Here is a 19,656-nt window from a genome sequence, read left to right as displayed (position 1 = left end):
AGGTACAGGACATAAAAGTCATCTGATTCCACTTCCAGAAGGGACCTCAAGGTGAGCTGCTACCTGGTTGGGGTCCTGAGCCATCCTGATCAGTGGCTGTTCACACTGCCCACGCAGGAGCCTGCCTCCAATTCCCAAGGCCATTCACGACTGGATTTATTTGAAGCGCTTACTCCTGGGACTGATCCGGAGAATGCTGCCCCTGAGGATGTGGGCCAACTTCCCTCTCCGTGTTCCAGTCAACACTTAATAGTACCATTCTAGCCCTGGAAACTTAGCTGGTCACAAAATGCTCTCTTTCCTAATTTTCCTTAAAAAAAAAAAAAATTTTTTTTTAATGTTTTATTTCTTTTTGAGGGAGAGACAGAGCAAGTGGGGGAGGGGCAGAGAGGGAGACACAGAATCCGAAGCAGGCTCCAGGCTCTGAGCTGTCAGCACAGAGCCCGATGCGGGGCTCGAACGCACAGACCACAAGATGATAACCCAAGCTGAAGTCGGACGCTCAGCCAACTGAGCCACCCAGGCGCCCTTCTGCTTTTTCTATCTGTTCTCTTCTGCATCTGGGTCTGGTTCTCTCAGGCAGGCTTTTGAACTTCTTTCTCTCCAGTGCTCTTAAGTGCCAGGGGCCAGGCCTACCACAGGGTGGGCAAGTGGCTGGCTGATTTCCTCTCCTGGCCCAGACACAGGGGGATTCCAGCTAGGAAGAATGTTCATTTTCTGGAAAGCATCTTAACTGAATATAACCTAGAGGCCTGGGCTTCAGTTTAATTACCGTATTTCAGTGTGGACATTCTTTGCAGTCAGGTACAGTCTCAGGGAAGGGAAGAGGCGCTCGGGCTTCCTGACCTCTCTCCAGTGAACTTGCTAGGCATTTTAGTCTACACTGTGCCTGCATCTTCATGACTGCCCATGACATAGGTAACAGGTAATGTTCCTGCCTTCCTCCCTCCCAGCATCCTCTCCCCCACCCTACCCACATTCGACAGACTGTGGGTACTGGAAGCACAAAGAGGTTCAGTGGGAAGGCAGGTCCAGGGCTAGACTTCAAGTTCAAGGGCTAGGAGTTCAAATTTCCTGCTTCTCCACCTAGGGCTTGCCTGTTTCCAGGCCTGTTCAGCCTACCTAGCTTCTGCTCCTGTACCCCTTTCCTTCCCCCTCACCCACGGGGTACAGTTTGAGGGCTAGGCCCTCAGCTCAGGGGGTGTATCTGGCTGCCGACAGGGGTGAGACACTTGGAAAGCCTCCAAGGCCAGCAGCGTCTTGTTGATGCGGCTGATGGTAGGGTAGGGAGTGAGATCCACCTTGAACCTGTAGCAGAGAAACACCTGTCTCACACCACCTCAACACCAGGTGTGCAGGGGAACGGGCAGACTGCCCTGTGTGCAGCGAGGGAAGCACAGAGGTGGGCTGGATGGGGCCCCTGGAGCTGACCAGAGAAGGACCAGGAAGGTGGCCCTGCCACGTGGGGGCCTTGTTCACAGGCGGCTCTGGGATGGGCGGGTCTCATGCAGTACTGTCTAGCATCTCTGTTGCCTACTGTTCCTATTCCAAGCAATGGCTGTTCATCGAGAACCTACTACATATTTACATATACAGATAATCTCTCTACCCATATCCCAAGCTTCTCAAGGGCAGCCAATGTGTCATAACATCTCTGTATCCTGATGGTGCCTGACATGATGCCTTCCAGAGAGGCACTCTTTCATGCCTCCCTGAAGGGCTGTTGGAGGAAAGCAGAGTAGAGCTCACTGCTGGGCACAGACATACCATGTCAGGGGCAGCAGGCTCTTGCGGGAGGTTTCTTCTAGGGGTGGCCACCAGGTGAGCCACCTCCTCTTAGGAGCAGGGGCTATACGGGATTGTATGAGCTAAGACGAGCATGGTCGGGGGCGCTCCCCTGATTTCTTCTGCCTGTCTCCTCCAGGCCACAGTGGCTGGTGTGGCCTGGCACCCGGGGATCCCTGGCCAGCTGGAGGGAGTCTCCGCATGAGATGCTTCCTCGGTAGATGAAGTTGGGGCCTGACGGTGGGAGGAGGCTGGGCATTTAGAGGGGAGGAGCCAGGTGGGAGAGGTTGGGCAGTGGGGCTCTCTTACCTTTCAGCGTTTGCCACCTGAGGCACTAAGCAGAGATCAGCCATGGACACCTGAAAGAGGGTCGGGTGGGTTTGCATCAGGGTGTGTGCCCCGGACTCACAGGCTGGGCTGGCTGTGTCCACGGGCTGCCAGCCCTTGACAGTTCCCTTCTGCTCCTGGGTCTTCCACCCCATCCCCACTGCCCCATCCCCCTCCTCTTCTCCCCCATCTGTCCCCAGAGCACGTGTCTCCCAGGCCAGGATCCAGTTGTCCTGACAACCAGCTCTGTGGGGGGCCAGAAAAGGTTTGATGGTCTCAGTGGATCTTAGCGTGCTTGTTAAAAACCACCATCATAGGCACTTCCCTTGGGCGCCCAGCAGGGAGGAGACGCCTCAGGATGAGGTGAGGGGCCCTGAAACCACCCCAACCCTATGCCTTCTCCGGAATCTCTCTGGCCTGCTCTTGCCCCAGGGTGGAGGGAGAAGGCCGCTGTAGGAAGGCCTGGGAGAGCTTACCTCATCTCCCACACAGTACCTCCCTGCTGTGCTCTGCAGGATCTGCTCCAGAGCTGTGGGGAGGCCACATGGATTTTACTCGGGGCACAGACTGGGCCTTGGTCCCCATAGTTCTGAAATGGGCAGCTGAGTGACAAGCTGGGGCATGTGTGTTGGAGGGAATGCGACAACCAGATCTGGAGAGAGTTGCCGGGGATGTGGAGGCAGATGATGTTTCCCTGGGCTCCTCCAGCCCAGTGGCCATTCCCTCCCCAAGAAGGAACAAGACCGGCCACTGGCCGAAGTAGCAGCTCTCACACGATGGGCTGGTGCTTTGCTAGCCTTTGTTTCCCGGCTGGGGCAGGCAGTGAAGCAGAGGTTGGGCCATCCAGCTCCAAAGGGCTGTGGGCCTCAGGTGCTGAGGTGCCCAGAAGTACTAGAGGTTGAGGCCAGGTTTGGACACTATCCAGTCCCACTTCCTCCTTGGCTCTGCCCCCCTACCCTCACCCATGCCATTGTCAGGACCAAAGAGCCTGGGAAGCTGTTTCAGATGCCCACGGCCTTAGGCACGAGAGCTGTGTCATTGAGAGGTCACCCTGGGATGGCTCGCGGGAGTAAGGACTCACCGTTAAAGCCAGAAGTGATGGCCTTCTGGGCCCAGGTCAGCTGGTTCTCCTGTCCCACTTGCTTCAGGACAGACAGGTTCTATGCAACCAAAGATGATAATCTGTGACTGGCTTTGGGAACCGCCTGCGCCTGCCAAGCCCCCTCAGGGAAGCTCAGTTCCCTTTCTGCCCCAGGTTGTCCATCTGCCCCTCCTGGGCTCCATGAATCCCCTCTTCCCATCTGGGCACTGAGGATGGATGGGGGCTGGGACAGAGAGTGATCCCAGCAGCCACCTTCTCAGGTTGCCCCAGTGCCCCCTGTTGTCGGGAAGCTTGTGACCCTGGCGGAGGTGTGGAAGGGTGGGGGCACAGGACGCGGCCATGACCTGAGGCCCGTCTCCCCTGCAACCAGTGGGTCTCCCTTATGTGGCCCCTTGTGAGGAGAGGGGGGTGCAACATGAGAGGTGGATGGGGGAGAAGCATAGGTGGCTTTCAGGAGATTTGGACCCTTGTTCCATCCTTACACCCCTGGAGCCATTTCACTTCTGGGCTTCAGTTTCCTCATCTATAAAATGGGGCTATCTGTCTGCTCCAACCTCCTTGTTACAAACAACAAGGTAACATGGGGATGGGGGCACAGGTACAGTCAGGGGTCCTGGGCCCTGGCCCCTGCTCTGCCATTCTTAGTCGAGTGACTCTGCAAAGTCCCTCCACCTTTCTGGGGCTACTTCCTCATTTAAGCCAGGGGTTAGCACAGATGAATTGCTTTAACACTTATTTTTTAGCAGGGGAAATTTTAAAAGATAAAAATCTCTCGAGACTCCCAATCTATGCTACAGAACAGATGAGAGGGAGGCCGTTCTGGTTAAAGGTGGGGAGGGGTCTGGCTCTGCAGCACTCAGCCTCTCCCCTGCCACCTGGCCCCTCCCCTCCTTGGGAACCTCTGGGCTGTCCTTGGAAACCTGGGGCTTCTGAGAATGCGGCTGGGGGCCCTGCGGGGCAGGTGATTTCTGGGATCCCTCGCCCCTCTGCCACGTGGTCTGGGTCTAAGCCCCTGAGGAGCCCTCCTGTCCTCCTGCCGCCCCCACTCCCAAGCTGGGTACCCCACTATGAGGCCCCACACCCAGTGTGCCTCTGAAGGCAAGAGCGCGTGAGGGGAGGCATATGAGAGGCGTGCAGGGTGCGAGTCCAGAGCCACACCTGCAGGGGCTGGATGCCGCCGGCGATGAGATCGGAAATCATGCGCACGTGGGCTCTCTTCTTCGGGTCCTGAGGCAGGAGTCGTGGAGTGGGCCGAGTCTCCTCCAGGTACTCAATGATGGCCAGCTGTTGGGAGGGGAGCAGCGAGACACTGGGATGGGAGGGCCGCAGACCCCTGGACCAGAGTTACGGGGCCAGCAAACTCCTCCTCGCCCTCCTCAGCTGGAGCCCGCGAGGCTGACACTCCCCCAGGGAAGAGCTCTTTGTGGCCCCCTGTCCTGCAGAACTTGGTCCCCATATGCTCGAGTCTCCGTCACTTCCCCAAACAACCAGCCGAGCTCCCTCCCTCTGCCAGGAACTTATCATGTCCCTACTAAGGCCTAGGCACTTGGCCACACACAAGCAAAGAAGAGCTGTCCTCTTGTTCGGGGCACCCCTCTTGCAAGGGGCCTCCCAGGCCCTGCACTCACTGACTGGCCAATGGTGATGCCATCGATCTTCAGGGCCGGCACCTGCTTCATGGGATTCAGTGCCTGGAATTCTTCAGAGAACTGTGGAGACAAGGACCTGATGGACGAGGTGGCCTGGACTGGGCACACAGGAAGACCCCAGGCTTGCGGCCCACCTGCACTCTCCTCCCCTGGGCAAGGCCTGAGGGATCCAGGCAGTATTCCAAAATCCACTGGCTGCTGAACTACAGGATTCATCCCAATGGCCTGGCTGTGTGTGTCTCCTTGTACCTCACACTGTGGTCACCAAGGTACATCCAGATGGCCCAGCAAGGGGCAAGGACCCCCATTCGCCACTCACCCTCCTGGGGTCAGGCACCGAGAGGCCAGGCTGTGGCACGGAGCCTGGAACCGGGGCCCTTCCCATGACTCCTCATGCTGCACAGCTTGTCACCCCGTCCCTCCAGGGAGAGCCAGCAGGTTCACCTCTTGCGGGGAAGAAGTCTGCACCCTCTTCTGGGTCCCTCTACCAGACCTCCAAATCTCACATGGTGGTCCGGGGGCGGCCTCCTCACCTGCTGGCCTCCATCCTTTATGAGGTTGATGGGGATCGTCTCATAGTCAATGCTTTTCAAGGCCAGAGCTACGAGAGACAGCAGAGTCAGGGGACAGCTTCTGGTTATACTTCCAAGGGCTACATGAGGTTCCAGAAGGAGACTTCTTTTTCCAGGCAGCTAGGTGACCAAGGCCCAACTTGGCCCTGTCCTCATCTCTCCAGCTTCCCTGGTCACTACCCACTCTCCTCCCTCAGGTCTCTGAGGCTCTTCTTGCCCCCAAACTCTCAGGGCCATCCTCTCCATACCCGCACAGGGTCCCCACACCCAAGTGGTGCCTACAGGCGTGTGCCCTGGCACCCTGGGATCTCCTGGAGGGCAGCAGGGAAGTGTTCTGGTCACCTCTGTCCCCTCCAGGGCCTTGAACAGTGGCAAGCAGGGCTTATTTGTTGGAGACCTGCAATTATTCTCTCATGAAGGTGTCCAAGGGCCCAGGGCAGGTGCTCAAGTGACCACAAAGTGCATACACAAGCAGATGACACTCTCCAGAGAAGAATTCCCTTTCTCATCCATTTTCTCTGTTCTCAGAGCTGATTACTACCCATTCCAAGCAGGGCACCAGGGCTCTTTAGTGGCCTCACAGTATCTGCTATGACTCCTAGTGACCAGATTTCCTCTCTGTGCCCTTTGATAATTTCCACTGGCAAAGTGAGGGTAAACACTGGACCAGCCTAGTGAAGACTCTGTGTGCGTGTGTGCGTGTGTGTGTGTGTGTGTGTGTGTGTGTGTGTATGCGCATGTGCACTGAAATATGGTGACGGCTAGTCTTGGGCAAAGGCAAAGGAGCAAGGGGAGGGGATGAGACCTGTCACGGTCTGAAGAGAGACTGGGAGGCACGGGGCTCTTCCTCAGCGCTGGTCAGCCCCACTCTGGACAAAGTGGCTGCTGGGGCCAGGAGGGAGAGGTCATTGCACATGGGTGGGCCCAGAGGAGGTGCCTGGAGAGATTGTGTCCTTTGGCACCCCAGTGCACTTGCCTACTGATTCTAGCAACTGCCAACTGACTGTGGGGCGGGGGAGGGTCATGGCAGATGGCTTCCCAGTTAGGGCCAGACTACCGGAGGCAGACTGCTTGGGTTCAGATTTCATCACATTCATTTGCTAGCTGTGCAGCCTTGGGCAAGAAACTTAATGAGCCCCTGTGCCTTGGTTTCCTCATCTGACAGTAGAGTAGTTAAGAACACAGACCCTGGAGGCAGACTAGCTGTTCAAATTCCAGCTCTGCCTCTTACTAGCTACCTAGTCTTGGGCAAGTTATTTAATGTCCCCGTGCCTCAGTTTCCTCACCTGTACAATGAAGGCAACAATAATCCCTCCCTCCTAGGGTTGCCAAGGTTTAAATGGAATCATGCACATAAAAACATCCAGCACGGTTTTCCCGCAGTATGAGCTGGGACTATGATCTTTGCCACAGGCTGTGTTGAGCTGAGGGAGGGACGGGTCAAGCTGGGACTAAACTGGAGGGCCCTGGTTTCATCTTCCTTGAAGCCTCTGGGGTTGACACTGGCCAGTTCCGTTTAATTGCCAGATCAAATAAGATAAGAACTGAGAAAGGCCAGCTGTTCCCTGCCAGTTACCAAGCACCTCTGGGTTTTGTGAGCCTGCTTTAAGTGTGGTTGCTAAGTGGCTTTGGAGAGCAGGGTGGGAGAGGCGGCAGGTCCAAGGGAAAAGACAACCCACCTTCCTGCCACCCCCACTCTCCTCTTTTTGGCACTTCCTAGGTGGAGGTGCCATTCAAGGTGCAGGTGCTAAAGTCTCCAGGGCACTGGGGACACTGGTTGCTGGGGGTGGTGCCCTGTCTGACAGAATACCCCTCTGTCCCAGGCCAGCTCTCCACGCAGGGCTCTCTCCACCTCCATCCCCCCAGGCTCTTGGTGGGAGCACAGTACTTACCGATTCGAACTCTCCATGAGCAGGAGCTCCGGAAATAGGAGTACAGGATGGGCTGAGGAGAGACAGCATGAAGATACATGTTAACCCATGCTCGTGGGTGTTCTCAGCCCCAGAAGCCCGCTGGTGAGGCAACGGCCCTCAGCCGGGGGGCTCCAAGTCAGCAGGCCTCTGTTCCCAGACCCGTGTCTGCAACTCAGGCCAGACTCCGAGCTCTCTGGGTCAGAGGCCTTGGGAGTCAGGTGGGGTCCCTCAGCTCCAAACTGTGCTATCGTGCATCCCTGAGGTCCAAGGGGCCCCCAACAGGGCAGCCAGCCTGCACGTCTTCCTTACCTTGCCAGACTCAGTCATGGTGTTGTGGTGACCCTTGGCCTCTCAAGGAATGTCCCCTCTCCCAGAGCTGCAGAGCAGGGGGAGGAACCCTGAAGGGGTGGATCCCATGAGCCAATGGGGAAGCTGGGCTAGATAGGCTTCCGGGGAAACTTTGACTCTGGTCAGAAAGGACATCTCTTTCCAACTTGTGGGAAGTTTTCTATGTTCCCGGTGGAGCCAGATTTGGTGTCTTGGGCAGACAAGGTGGCCTGGTTTTGGAAGCAGTAATTCATGTAGTGTGGTGCACTGGATGCTGGCATACCTAGGGTCTGGTCCCAGTGCAGGAACTAGCTCTGTGTGACCTTGGGCAGATCCCTGCCTTCTCTATTCTCTAGTCTTTTCTCTCTCATCTATAAAATGAGGGGTTGCTGTAAGATGATAGCATAATTCCTTCCAGCAGCGACAGAAAGACCAGGAATTCTAGTTCTTTCATGCTGCAGTGCCCGTCTCTCTCAACCCACCACCCACCCATCAGTCCTTTAGGATGGTCTCATAAAAATAGCTGGGGGATATGCCCATGGACTCCAAAGCTAAGGTCACAAAAGGACAGCCTATAGTGTATTGTGTTTGGTCTACTTATATTTAAAAATGTTTCGGGGTGCCTGAGTAGCTCAGTCAGTTGAGCGCCCACCTTCAGCTCAGGTCATGATCTCACAGTTCGTGGGTTCGAGCCCCTCACTGGGCTGTGTGCTGACTGCTCAGAGCCTGGAGCCCGCTTCAGATTCTGTGTCCCCCTCTCTCTCTGCCCCTCCTCCACTTGCACTCTGTCTCTCTCTCTAAAATAAATGAACATTAAAAAAATTAAAAATGTTTCTAGTTGGTTGCCAACATTGAAAAATCAAGATGTTTCGTATATAAGCCCTATTGTCTGTTTTTTCTTAAAAAGATCTGGAGACAGTGGACTCGGATTCTTGAGTAGCAACAATTGATTGGAGACAATTACTGGCCTCCTTCAGTCAGGGCATGCCCTCTCTGGTCTGCCATGTTCCTTACCTGGCCCTCTTCTCTCATTTTTTGTTACCCTGGAGGAGGCTGAGTGTGTGTGTGATCTCTCCTCTAAAGTTTAAAAGACTCAAAGTTCATTTCTCTGGTCCTTCTTGGGTAGTCAGCATTTCAAAGCAGGGCCCAGGACTAGTAATTAGTTAGCACTCATGAATCTCCAGGCAGACACGTGTGTATCCATATGGATGAGGGAGAACACAACGGGATTTCTAGATCACCTCTGACTACCATCCCTTTGACTACAGACATTTCCCCCAAGTTCCCTCTCCCTTCTGCACCCCTGAGCACACCAAACTGCTCTGTGGCCCTGCCTTCACCGCCCATGAACTATCAACTCCGTCTTCTAGAGAGGGCCCAATCCTCTCTAGACTACATCCCTGAACTACCAACCAGGCCTTCCCAGGTTGGTTTCTGAGCCTGGGAGTTCCAGCCGGTACTGGAGGCACCTTTTGTGGGGAAAGTAAAGATGGCTCTGGTGCAGAGGGCAGGTGATAGACAGCAGGTGTCTTTGGAAGCAGAGGAACTAGGTGGCCACGACTGGATGAACCCTATTCAGAGGTACATCCCTTTCCCTAACAGGTCAGGCTGGAGGGGCTCCTGGGGCCAAGAAGCAGGGGCTGCTGGTGAGGGCTGGGACCACTAGAGAGCCTCAGACATTAGCTTAGAATCCTTAACGAAATGTCTTACCTAATTACTGAATGTTACATCTTCACCTGTGCTGAGGGTGACCACAGAGTCACTGCGAATGCCACTGCCCCCAGGTTTCCTACTTATGGGCCATCAGGAAACGTAGCGGAGAGCAGTTTCTGCTTTTCCTCTTACCAGTGATAATTGCGTCAACTACCCTGTGTTCCCTTGTGCACTTGTAGAGCTAGATTTTAAGCCCAAGTGAAGAATTCATCTCATCACTACCCCTGGAGGAACTTCGTTCCCAATTCAAATCTGGATTCTGACGAGTCTAGCAGATTTTATTTTTAAACCATTTCTCACGCACATTTTGAGAGAACGACTCCTAAAATCCCATTTGTGAGTGGGAGAGCTATATATTATTACGGGGATGCTGTATCCCATCTGACATGCCCGCTACCTTCCTTGGTGGTTCTCAAACTTGAATAAGACTTTAAAAGTTCATCGGGGGCGCTTATTAAACATGCAGATTCTCGGGCCCCTTCCCCCAGAGGTGACACCGTGGTTCTGGGCCAAGCGGGGAGGCGCTCCCCAGGTGCTGGCAATGACTTAAAGCGTCCAGGTGCTCTCTCATAAAGCAAACCACCCGGGAAGGCCCTAGGTTAAGTGTTAGGACCCGTCGGGCCGACCGGCTGGGAAAGACCACACGGGCTGTACGGAAGAGGGAAGCAGGGGACAACGTCTTGAAAACCTAGCAGAGAGAACGGTAAGAGGCAGGTGGAGCGCGAGGGTACAGCGACTCCACAGCGCCCCGCACAGTCCACCAACCCGCGCCGCCTCGGGCCCAATCCTCTCCAGACTACAGGCCCCAGCGGGCAACAAAAAGCTGGCAGCGCGCAGGCGCAGAGCGGCGCCCGTGCGGCGCTCTGCATGCCGGGAGCGTGCGTTGTCCAAGCTCACCTTTAGCCCCCGTCCCCCAGGGTTTCTCAGTGTTTCTAAGTAGTTTCCCTCTCCCTGTATGCGTGGCACAGACCTTCCCCGCTTGCATCTCGCGCCTCGGGCCACCCCTCTTCCAGGCCCGGAGACTTCACGTCTGGGACTCTCCGACTCGTCGACGGCTGTGGCCCTGTGAGACCCCGACACGTCAGAACTTACACTTCTGTTATAGGGGTTGGACTAGAATGATCTTTAAGGGCTCCTCTGGCTCGCCCCGCCCTGCCGCCACGCCCCCACTCCCGGAGCTGCTGGGAGTTGCAGTTCCTTGAGCCCGTTTTCTCCCTGGCCGGCCCGCCGGGCCCGCGCGGTCCGTCATGCTCTGCGCCACTAGCCGCCTCTTAGCGGCCCGGACGGCGACCGCACTCCCTGCCCAGCCCAGAGGCCGGGGCCCCGGGGCCCGCTGCCGGCGCAGGGAACTACATTTCCCAGGGCACCCCGAGCTGGACCTGGATGACTTCTTGACCGGGCGGCTCGCAAGACCGAGCGTGCCGGTGGGCCGGAGGGCGATCCTGAGGAGGGGCAGGATGCCACCAGCGGTGGGCGGAGGCCCGGCCCGGTCCGAGCTGCGTCCCCGGCGCGGCCGTTGTGGGCCCCAGACTGCTAGGGTTGTGGGCCCGAACGAGACCGCCAAGCCTGCAGCGCGGAGCCGCAAACGGCCTGGTTGGGGGTCGCAGCACTTCGAGGCAGCTGGCCGGTGGGCCCTGCTGGCTCTGGTCACGCTGCTGTCCTTCGCCACCCGTTTCCACCGTCTGGACGAGCCGCCGCACGTCTGGTGAGTGACAGGAGGGACTCGGCGGGTCCCATGGCAACCGGGTGGGAGGGATGCGCCCTCTGATTGGCCCGGGGGCACGAAGGGGGCGGGAATCACAGGAGGAGGGGCGGGGCTGCGCTGGAGTGGGAAACAGGTTTCTGGAGGTTGTTTTTGGCCAGGCGCAGTCTCTGTGAGAGGAGTCTTTTTTTTTTTTTGCTCTGGCAGTGGGATTTGCTTTGGCAGTGGATTCCTTAAGATCCGATAAAGCGGTCTTTCAGATTGTGGCTTTTAAAGGTGCTTTGAACTTTCAAGGAGGATTGGAAATTCTTAGTATAGAATTCCCTAGGGGCGCCTGGGTGGCGCGGTCGGTTAAGCGTCCGACTTCAGCCAGGTCACGATCTCGGGGTCCGTGAGTTCGAGCCCCGCGTCGGGCTCTGGGCTGATGGCTCAGAGCCTGGAGCCTGTTTCCGATTCTGTGTCTCCCTCTCTCTCTGCCCCTCCCCCGTTCATGCTCTGTCTCTCTCTGTCCCAAAAATAAATAAACGTTGAAAAAAAATTAAAAAAAAAAAAAAAGAATTCCCTAAAGCCTGAGTTCCTAATCTTCAGGATTTCCAGGCATCATGGGAGGCAAAAATCATCCTGGGGAGAGGGGACGACAATTTGTGTGTCCAGGGATGATGACAGGAGTCTCAGGAAGCAGGTCTGGGGCCCTTTTGTGAGGAGAGACTTGTGTTCTTAAAGGCTTTATTTTGTAGGACTCAGATTTCATGAGATAAGTTTAAAAAGTCTCCAACTAGAAGGAGAAAAAGTTTTATACAATCTGAAAATGGTTAATTTATTAGTGAACAAGCGATACCATGTTTTGTCAGTATCCCTGACAAGAAAGTTAGTGTAGGGAATGTTAGAAATGGAACTCTTTGACCAGAAAGCCAGCTATCAACCTATCTGGGCTATCCTACTGGGAGGTGAATAAATTAGCCCATTATTGTTTCATGAGTGTTGGCAGAAGACACAAGACTCCTGGGTCAGAGATAAAGGACTTACTCATGGGGCAGGAAGTAGGATGAACATCAGCATATTGGCTTAAGTTTGAATCTCCCACTCCCTCCCCCCTGCTGATCTGGAGTTGTTAGGGGAAAGAAGGACAAATCATGCTCAGGAATAGTCCAGGAAGAATCTAAAATGTTCAAAATGTAGGTTTATATAACTCTCCACCTCTTTTATCCTGATCATTACCCAGTTGTTGGCCAAGAGGAGATGAGCCCTTTCTGATGATGACTGCATTAGGTGACCAAACTGCTTAACTAAGGTGTGTGAACCAGGAGGAGGTGAGGGAAGCAGAGTTAGAAATCTTTCTGTGCTTGACAATACCAAATGCCTGTGGAGGGTAGGGAGTATGGAATGTCATCAAGTACCTTGACTATTGGCTCGTTATTATGTGAATAATAATAAGGGAAAATAAGGGAAAATAATAAGGGGGAAAAAGTGCACTATTGTCAGACTGTGGATGGTTTGGAATGACATTGTTTAGTTTCAAGGACCCCAATGACATATGTGGAGTCAGATAATTAGACTGGAACAGCATCATCAACACTGTAACCTGAAAAAGTGTCCATAACAGTAAGGCACCAGTGATAGCCCGGAGAGGGGAACAAAGTCCTAAAACAGTTAGTTTCCTTGGAGTGGGCAGAGTCAATGCCCAGTGCGATGTGGCCTCCTTTATTGCAAGACAAACTGGTCAGCTTTTGGCTGGAGTCACAAGTCACCACAACGCAGTGATGGCTTCTGCTTCAGAAACATATAGTCCTTTACTTTGTGCCCATTCCATGATGATAGATGTGTTTCCATGCCTGGGGCATTCATGAATCCAGGTGGCAATGGCAGGAGTCTATTTGGTACAAGCTTGATCTGCAGCTTGATTTCAGTCAGTCTTATCAGAATACTGGTCCTTACTGTGGGCATCTGTGTGAGTAATCCAGATTGTCCCATTGACAGGAAGCCATGACATTTTCCCCCACAGTTCTTGGCTCTGAAGAGGAGTGTTTGAAATTTCTCAGTATATAGTCTAGGTGGCACACAGAAGCTAGGTTAGTGGTAAAAGCCCAAGAGCCAATAAAAGTATAACTTGTCTGTTTCTCAAAACTGTTGTGTAAGGCAAGAGCAATGACTTTCAATTCAGCCAATTGTGCCCATCAACCATTATTACAGCTGGCCTTCCAGAGTTGTCACTGAGACCGGATGATTGTTGCTGCCCAGTGGACGCTATCAATGAACCAGGCCTTGAGAGGAACCTCTGTGAATCAAGACTCCACTGAGCCAGTGGTTTTGCTTCAGGTGGCGGAGTGGAAGATAGTTTCTCCAAAGTGGGAGCTCCTACCTCTTCTTATAAAAAATCAAGATGCCCCTAGGGCCAGGCCAGCTATATCACTTCCATTTGACCAGCAAGCCTATTGAGCCCTTCCCTTATAGCCTCGATTCTAAGTTGACTCACCCCAAGGTGGCAATATCAAGCCAAAGAGTCCTAAGGCCTTCATGGGTCGGGCACTCAGTTTTAATAAAGGCTTAGTGGGTTGATAGCTGTCCCTTTTATTTTTATTTATTTATTTTTTTAATTTTTTTTTCCGACGTTTATTTATTTTTGGGACAGAGAGAGACAGCATGAACGGGCGAGGGGCAGAGAGAGAGGGAGACACAGAATCGGAAACAGGCTCCAGGCTCTGAGCCATCAGCCCAGAGCCCGACGCGGGGCTCGAACTCACGGACCACGAGATCGTGACCTGGCTGAAGTCGGACGCTTAACCGACTGCGCCACCCAGGTGCCCCGATAGCTGTCCCTTTTAAATAGTATGTGCTTGGTACCTGTGTCCAGCAGATGGCGCTGTTATCCTGGAGAATGGCCTCTCCTGGCTCTAGCTGCCCTATGTCTTTATGGCTGTGATTTCACTTTCCCTTCTTGGGATTTATATTATTTCTTCTGGACCACCCAGGATAGGATAGGATCACCACTCAACACACAGCAGTCCCGGAATGGGATAATCCCCTTTGACACTTATAGGATCAATGCCAGTGTACATCCCACTGTGGGAACCACAATAGTAATATAGGGGCCTTACCCACAGCTCATTTTACCTTTCCTTCCCCACTGGGAGCTTGGCTCAGACCCTGTCAGTTGAATTTGGGTGCTTTTTCCCCCTTGAACTTATAAATCTAATAGGCCTGCATCAGTAATTATAGTGACAGCCATCCAAAGATTATGCCATTCCCCAGTGGAGACTGTGGAGTGCTGGATGCAGGGGGTAGGATACATGTGTATGGCCTTCAGTCCCCTTTAGGGAGAGGGAGACCTTGGTTTTTAATTATTTTATTTTATTTTATTTTATTTTATTTTATTTTATTTTATTTTTTTAACACAGCTGAGATTGTAGTAGAGGAGGAGGGATCATGGGACACAGGGAGAGAGTGGTTCTGAGCCACTAAGCAAGGCACATTTACTTTTGAGCACACAGCTCACCCAAGGAGCTTTCAATGTGTTCATTTTGCCCCAATTTTCTATATTGAATAGCAAGATCTCCTTACTGCTGGCACCACTTATGAAAGCTTTGGAGACTCCTTGATTCAGCAGCCATATGCATATTGCCTTTTAGCTGCGCCTGCTAGGCTTGCTGACCCATTGTCATGATTACATCTCTTTCTTATTTTGCCAGAAGAGTGAGCAGTAACCAAGGCAGCTTTCAAACTGTTTCTTTCTCCATTCAGCCTCATTAATAGGTAAGATGGTGGGAGACTCTTACTACCTTCCTTGCCCACCACTTGGATAAGGGCATTTATTTACCAGATTCCATTCCCAGCTTATGGGGCCCTTGTCCTTTCTCTTACGGAAAGGTATGTCTTGGCATCTTATGCTTGTGACCACAGTCAGGGTCTAGGATTTTATTTTACCCAACTTACAAACTAGTAAGTTGTTAGCCTGTCATTATTTTATGGATGCTGGCAGAAGACAAAGTACTGGGTTAGAGACAAAAGACTTTATTTTTCATGGCACAGCAAGCAGGATGAGAGCATCAGCAGGTGGGCATGTGTTCCTCTTGCTCCCCAATTCCCATGTGATGCCATGGGTCTGAATGAATGCCTGCACGTGCAGTGGGTTGCCTCACAGCTGAGGGATACTGAGCTTGGGGAATCCACTGTTTTATAACAAGCAGTAAACAAGAGTGCCCTCTGTCCCGGAGGAAGATGCTAACTCTTCTCTCAAGGTTGCCTTTCTGCAAACGTATCCTGAGAAATGGCCTGAGTGAAGAGCAGCCAGGACCTTGCATTCTTGGCATACCCAGCAAGGTCTGTAGGAGCAAGAGAGAGTCAGGGAGGATTGTCTCTCCCAACACAAACACACAATAAAAGCCAAGAAGAGATGTGAATGTTACTACTAGTTTTACTTGGGAAATTTTTGAAGTAAAAATCTCATACCCCTTTGTCAATATGTTTCCAAACAGACCTCAACACTAACCAGAGGTGTTGGGGCAGTTTAAATAGTGCCCAGTTGGGACAGTTTATAAATGTATGGGATTTTATAGTCTACAGAGTTCTTTCACATGTTTTCTAAATTGAGTCCTAATACTTCCCTGTGAAGGGCACATAGCAGATATTATTGTCTTCATTGTGTAGATGAGAACAGAGATCCAGAGAGGGTGGGTGATTTTGCCAGGTTGCACTGTTGGTAAGTGGTGGAACTGGGACTGATTTCTCTTCTTTCTGCAAATCCATTTTGTCACACTGCTCAGAAGTTACTTCTCTCTTTGACATCTCCATGCCACTGTTCTTACTTCGTGTCAAGCAGAGCATTAAGCAAACAGACGCAGAAATAGATTTACTCTTCTGCCTTACTATTGGACCCACTGAGTTAAAGAATAAAAAAAGAGCCCTACACTTTGGGGAAAAGCATGTTTTGCCCCTTACGTTGTAGGTTGGTAATAACTGCTTATGGAAGCTGATCTGGGGATGGCTAGTCCCTAGAAAGCAACCGTTCTTCTGAGCTGCAGGGAGGAACTGACAGAAATAGCCAGGCTGTACCGGATTAACTGGGCTGCTTCCGTAAAGTCTTTGTGCAGGATGTGAAAAGGTCATATAGAAGAACAAGATCTCTGCATTGTGTTTAAAAGCTAACGTATTAGAATCACTTATTTACTTGCTTAATAATTTGTGCAACGAGGATAGCTTCTAGGTAGGCTCTTAACTCAATTTTTATATACTGATTAGTTCATTATAATAAGCTCAGTGAGTTCATAGTCAGCAGGTTAAGTACCAGAGGGTTAACGAGTGAAATTAGACTCCTGTGACAACCAGTTTGTAGTCTCTTACTGTTCAATAGCCCCACGGTGTAGTTTGTAATAGCAATAGTAATCTGCTTTCTAGTAGCAAAGTAGTCTCGGAGTCAGAAGGTAACAGACTTGAGAGAAAACCCTTACCTCAAGCCTTTTTATTTTATAGGAAAACTCTGTTCTATTAAAATGAATAGAAGTTGGGGAGCCTGGGTGGCTCAGTCGGTTGAACGTCCGACTTCGGCTCAGGTCATGATCTCTCAGTTTGTGAGTTCAAGCCCCTCATTGGGCTCTGTGCTAACAAACAGCTCAGAGCCTGGAGCCTGCTTTGGATTCTGTGTCTCCCTCTCTCTCTCTCCCCCTCCCCTGCTCATGCTCTGTCTCTCAAAAATAAATAAATGTTAAAAAAATAAAATAAAATACATAAAATGAATAGAAGCTCAAGCTACAGAATAAGTATAGATTTCACTTAAATTTTTAACTGGTTGGTAAATATTTGCTAACCTTTCTCATCTATCTCAATAAAGGTTAATTATCAGTGTGATGTCTTCCTCCAATTACTTGTGTCAAAAAAATTTTTTTTAAGTAAGCTCTACCCCCAATATGGGGCTCAAACTCATGACCCCAAGATCAAGAGTTGCATACTCTACCAACTGAGCCAGCTACATGTCCCAACGTGTCAAAAAATTTTTAATCCATATTTTCTCATTAACTGATTAAAACTTACAGCCTTTGGTTTTAACTGTAATTTTAACAATGTTGTATTATGGCTATTTGGATTGTATGATAATTTAAAAATTCTCATTTCTCTATTTTTCCTTTAGTTGGGATGAGACTCACTTTGGAAAAATGGGAAGTTATTATATCAACCGTACCTTTTTCTTTGATGTACACCCACCTCTGGGGAAGGTAAGCAGTGTGATGACTGACAGCTCTCTTCAAATGGTTGGAGCAGAGTCTCAATCTTGTATTTAATTCTTGGGTTTGTGGAAAGAAATCCCTGACATTCCAGTCCAGCTGCTTACATGGTAAATCTTTGGTGTTTTTAGGAGTCCTCTGGGCTCAGAAATGGGGAGGCAGTCCATCAACCAATGGATGGATATTTAAAAAATATGGTACAGCTAGCTATACAAGGGAATATTATTCATCCATGAAAAGGAATGAAGTATTGATACATGCTGCAACATAGATGAGTCTTGTAAACATTATGCCAAGTGAAAGATGTCAGACCCAAAAGGCCACATAGTATGATTCCATTTATATGAAATGTCCAGAATAGGCCAATCCACAGAAACAGAAACCAGATTAGTAGTTGCCAGGGTCTGGTGGGGAAGGACTGGGGGGTGACTGCAAATGGGTATGGGACTTCTTTTGGGGTGATGAAATGTTCTGGAATTAGGTAGAGGTGATGGTTACACAACCTTGTGAGTACGCTGAAAACCACTGAATTGTACACTTGAAAATGGTGAATCCTATGGTATATGGATTTTATCTCAATTCCAAAAACTAAAAGAAATGAAGAGAAGGAACATATTGCATAAAGCAGAGATTGCTTAGGGCAGCTGACTGTCTACAAGGGAGCACAACACCTTTCTCCCTCCCCACTCCCAGCATGCACATTCTTTGACCTATACCTCTCACATGTTTTACAATTAGAAATCCCACAATCCGAATTCATTTTAGTCTTTTAAAAACAACCACCTCTGAGAAAGCTAATGGATCAGCCTTTTCTTCCTAAATAAAGGCTGAGATCATTAGCACCAAGGGGACAGGAACTCGTCTGTTAGGAAGTTGGGGAGTCATCTTGGAGCATGGAGTACTTGGGGATGAAGGCATGGGTGAGGAGAGACAGGGGTGGTAGGCTGTGATAGGCAGGCTTAGGGGCGCAAGAGCACTGGGTAGGGGCCAGGGAGGGTTGGAGGGGGTGGTGGGATGGTGGCTTATTTCAAAATTAGCTCTGAGCCCACAGGGCACCTGGGTGGCTCGTCAGTTAAGCATCTGACTTCGACTCAGGTCATGATCTCATGGTTCGTGAATTCGAGCCCCATGCTGGGCCCTGTGCTGACAGCTCAGAGCCTGGAACCTGCTTTGGGTTCTGTGTCTCCCTCTCTCTCTGCCTCTCCCCTGCTTATGTTCTGTCTCTCTCTCAAAAATAAATATTAAATAAAAATTCAAAATTAGCTCTGAGCCCAGACCCAGAGTGGAAAATATGCCTTGGGGCACCTGGGTGGCTCAGTTGATTAAGTGTCCACCTTCGGCTCAGGTCATAATCTCGTGGTCTGTGGGTTCCAGCCCCGCATCAGGCTCTGTGCTGACAACCCAGAGCCTGGAACCTGCTTTGGATTCTTCTCTCCCTGTCTCTTTGTCCCACCCCACTATTTGCACTCTCTCTTTCTCTCAAAAATAAATAAACATTCAAAAAAGTTTTAAAAAAGAAAATATTATGCCTCTTTCTGTCTCCTTTTAAAGATAACAGCAATAAAAATCAGAGCAATTGAAAACTTAGTCTGTTTTAGTTATTTTCCATACATTATCTTATGTCATCCTCAGAATAAGCTATGAAGTAGATACCATTGTATCTCCATTTTGCCAGTGGGGAAACTGGGGCACAGGGAGGAAAAGAAGTTTGCCATAGGGAGGAAAGCTCCTAAGTGGCAGAGTCAAGGTTTAGGCTGGCTTAGCGTCTACTCTCAACTCTTCTACCACACTGCCTCATGAAACTTGCCTTGCCCTAGTACTCGGATGACATCTGTTACTACCATACAATTAAGCAGTGGAATGTGTTGAATGTTTGCACTGGGCTAGCAGTGGAGGAGATTTTTCCTAGGAGAGCCAGCACAATTTTCCAGCTGGGGACTGCCTGTGTGTTTTTGGAGTCCCCCAGTGCTAAGCACAGTGAAGCATGTGGAATATTGGTTGATTTGTTTTTACTTAAGCCCTCGTTGCTTCACATCCCTGTGTGAAGGGAGAAATGTAAGGCTTCTTTCTAAACCACCCCTGCCCCACCGATATATCTCCTGATGGTCCTGTGCTCTGCCTGGTTGAAAGAGAGTGATGAACACAGCAGCTTTCATAGGTTCTGAGGCCAAACCAGTCAAAGACTCAGAAAGCCCCTTGAAGTTGCAAATGGGAAGTTTTCTCCTACAGTACTGAGGCTGATACCTGCTACTCCACACTGGCCCCCAGCCCTGGGTTAAAGAAAAATGCCTGCATGTAGTGAAAAATTTGATCTGCACAGAAGAAAGTAAAAGGTCACAAGCTACCTTTCC

The 19,656-nt window shown here is 51.0% G+C and overlaps 2 protein-coding genes across 7 annotated transcripts in view; one reads left to right on the top strand and one right to left on the bottom strand.

The window, feature by feature from the left end:
- Positions 1-305: 305 nt before the first annotated feature.
- GSTZ1 (glutathione S-transferase zeta 1) lies at positions 306-10,489 on the bottom strand. 2 transcript variants are annotated; one of them, XM_015071602.3, is made up of 9 exons: positions 10,359-10,489; positions 7,328-7,379; positions 5,397-5,464; positions 4,843-4,923; positions 4,373-4,498; positions 3,194-3,272; positions 2,589-2,641; positions 2,095-2,144; positions 306-1,308 (listed from the first exon to the last, which is right to left on the bottom strand). In XM_015071602.3, exons 1-9 carry the CDS (start codon positions 10,371-10,373, stop codon positions 1,182-1,184), a joined length of 651 nt encoding a protein of 216 aa, XP_014927088.1. In that variant the 5' UTR covers positions 10,374-10,489; the 3' UTR covers positions 306-1,181. The 2 variants fall into 2 exon arrangements, with proteins under 2 accessions (XP_014927088.1, XP_014927087.1); XM_015071601.3 differs by lacking the exon at positions 10,359-10,489 and adding an exon at positions 7,658-7,762.
- A 114-nt stretch (positions 10,490-10,603) lies between these two features.
- The window catches only part of POMT2 (protein O-mannosyltransferase 2), a 43,559-nt gene continuing 34,506 nt past the window's right edge, over positions 10,604-19,656 (top strand). For 2 of the 5 annotated variants that reach the window (XM_053224782.1, XM_053224778.1), the window contains exons 1-2: positions 10,604-11,093; positions 17,212-17,296. In XM_053224782.1, the coding sequence (XP_053080757.1) occupies positions 10,636-11,093; positions 17,212-17,296 (543 nt within the window). In that variant the 5' untranslated portion in view covers positions 10,604-10,635. Of the gene's footprint in view, positions 11,094-12,312; positions 12,382-13,280; positions 14,841-17,211; positions 17,297-19,656 lie in introns of all 5 variants that reach the window. The other 3 variants (XM_053224781.1, XM_053224779.1, XM_053224780.1) reach the window with 3 other exon arrangements.

The sequence above is a fragment of the Acinonyx jubatus genome, chromosome B3 (genome assembly GCF_027475565.1).
Source record: "Acinonyx jubatus isolate Ajub_Pintada_27869175 chromosome B3, VMU_Ajub_asm_v1.0, whole genome shotgun sequence".
Lineage (NCBI taxonomy): Eukaryota > Metazoa > Chordata > Mammalia > Carnivora > Felidae > Acinonyx > Acinonyx jubatus.
The sequence above is the reverse complement of the archived record's forward strand: the minus strand, read 5'-3'. Positions and strand labels throughout refer to the sequence as shown.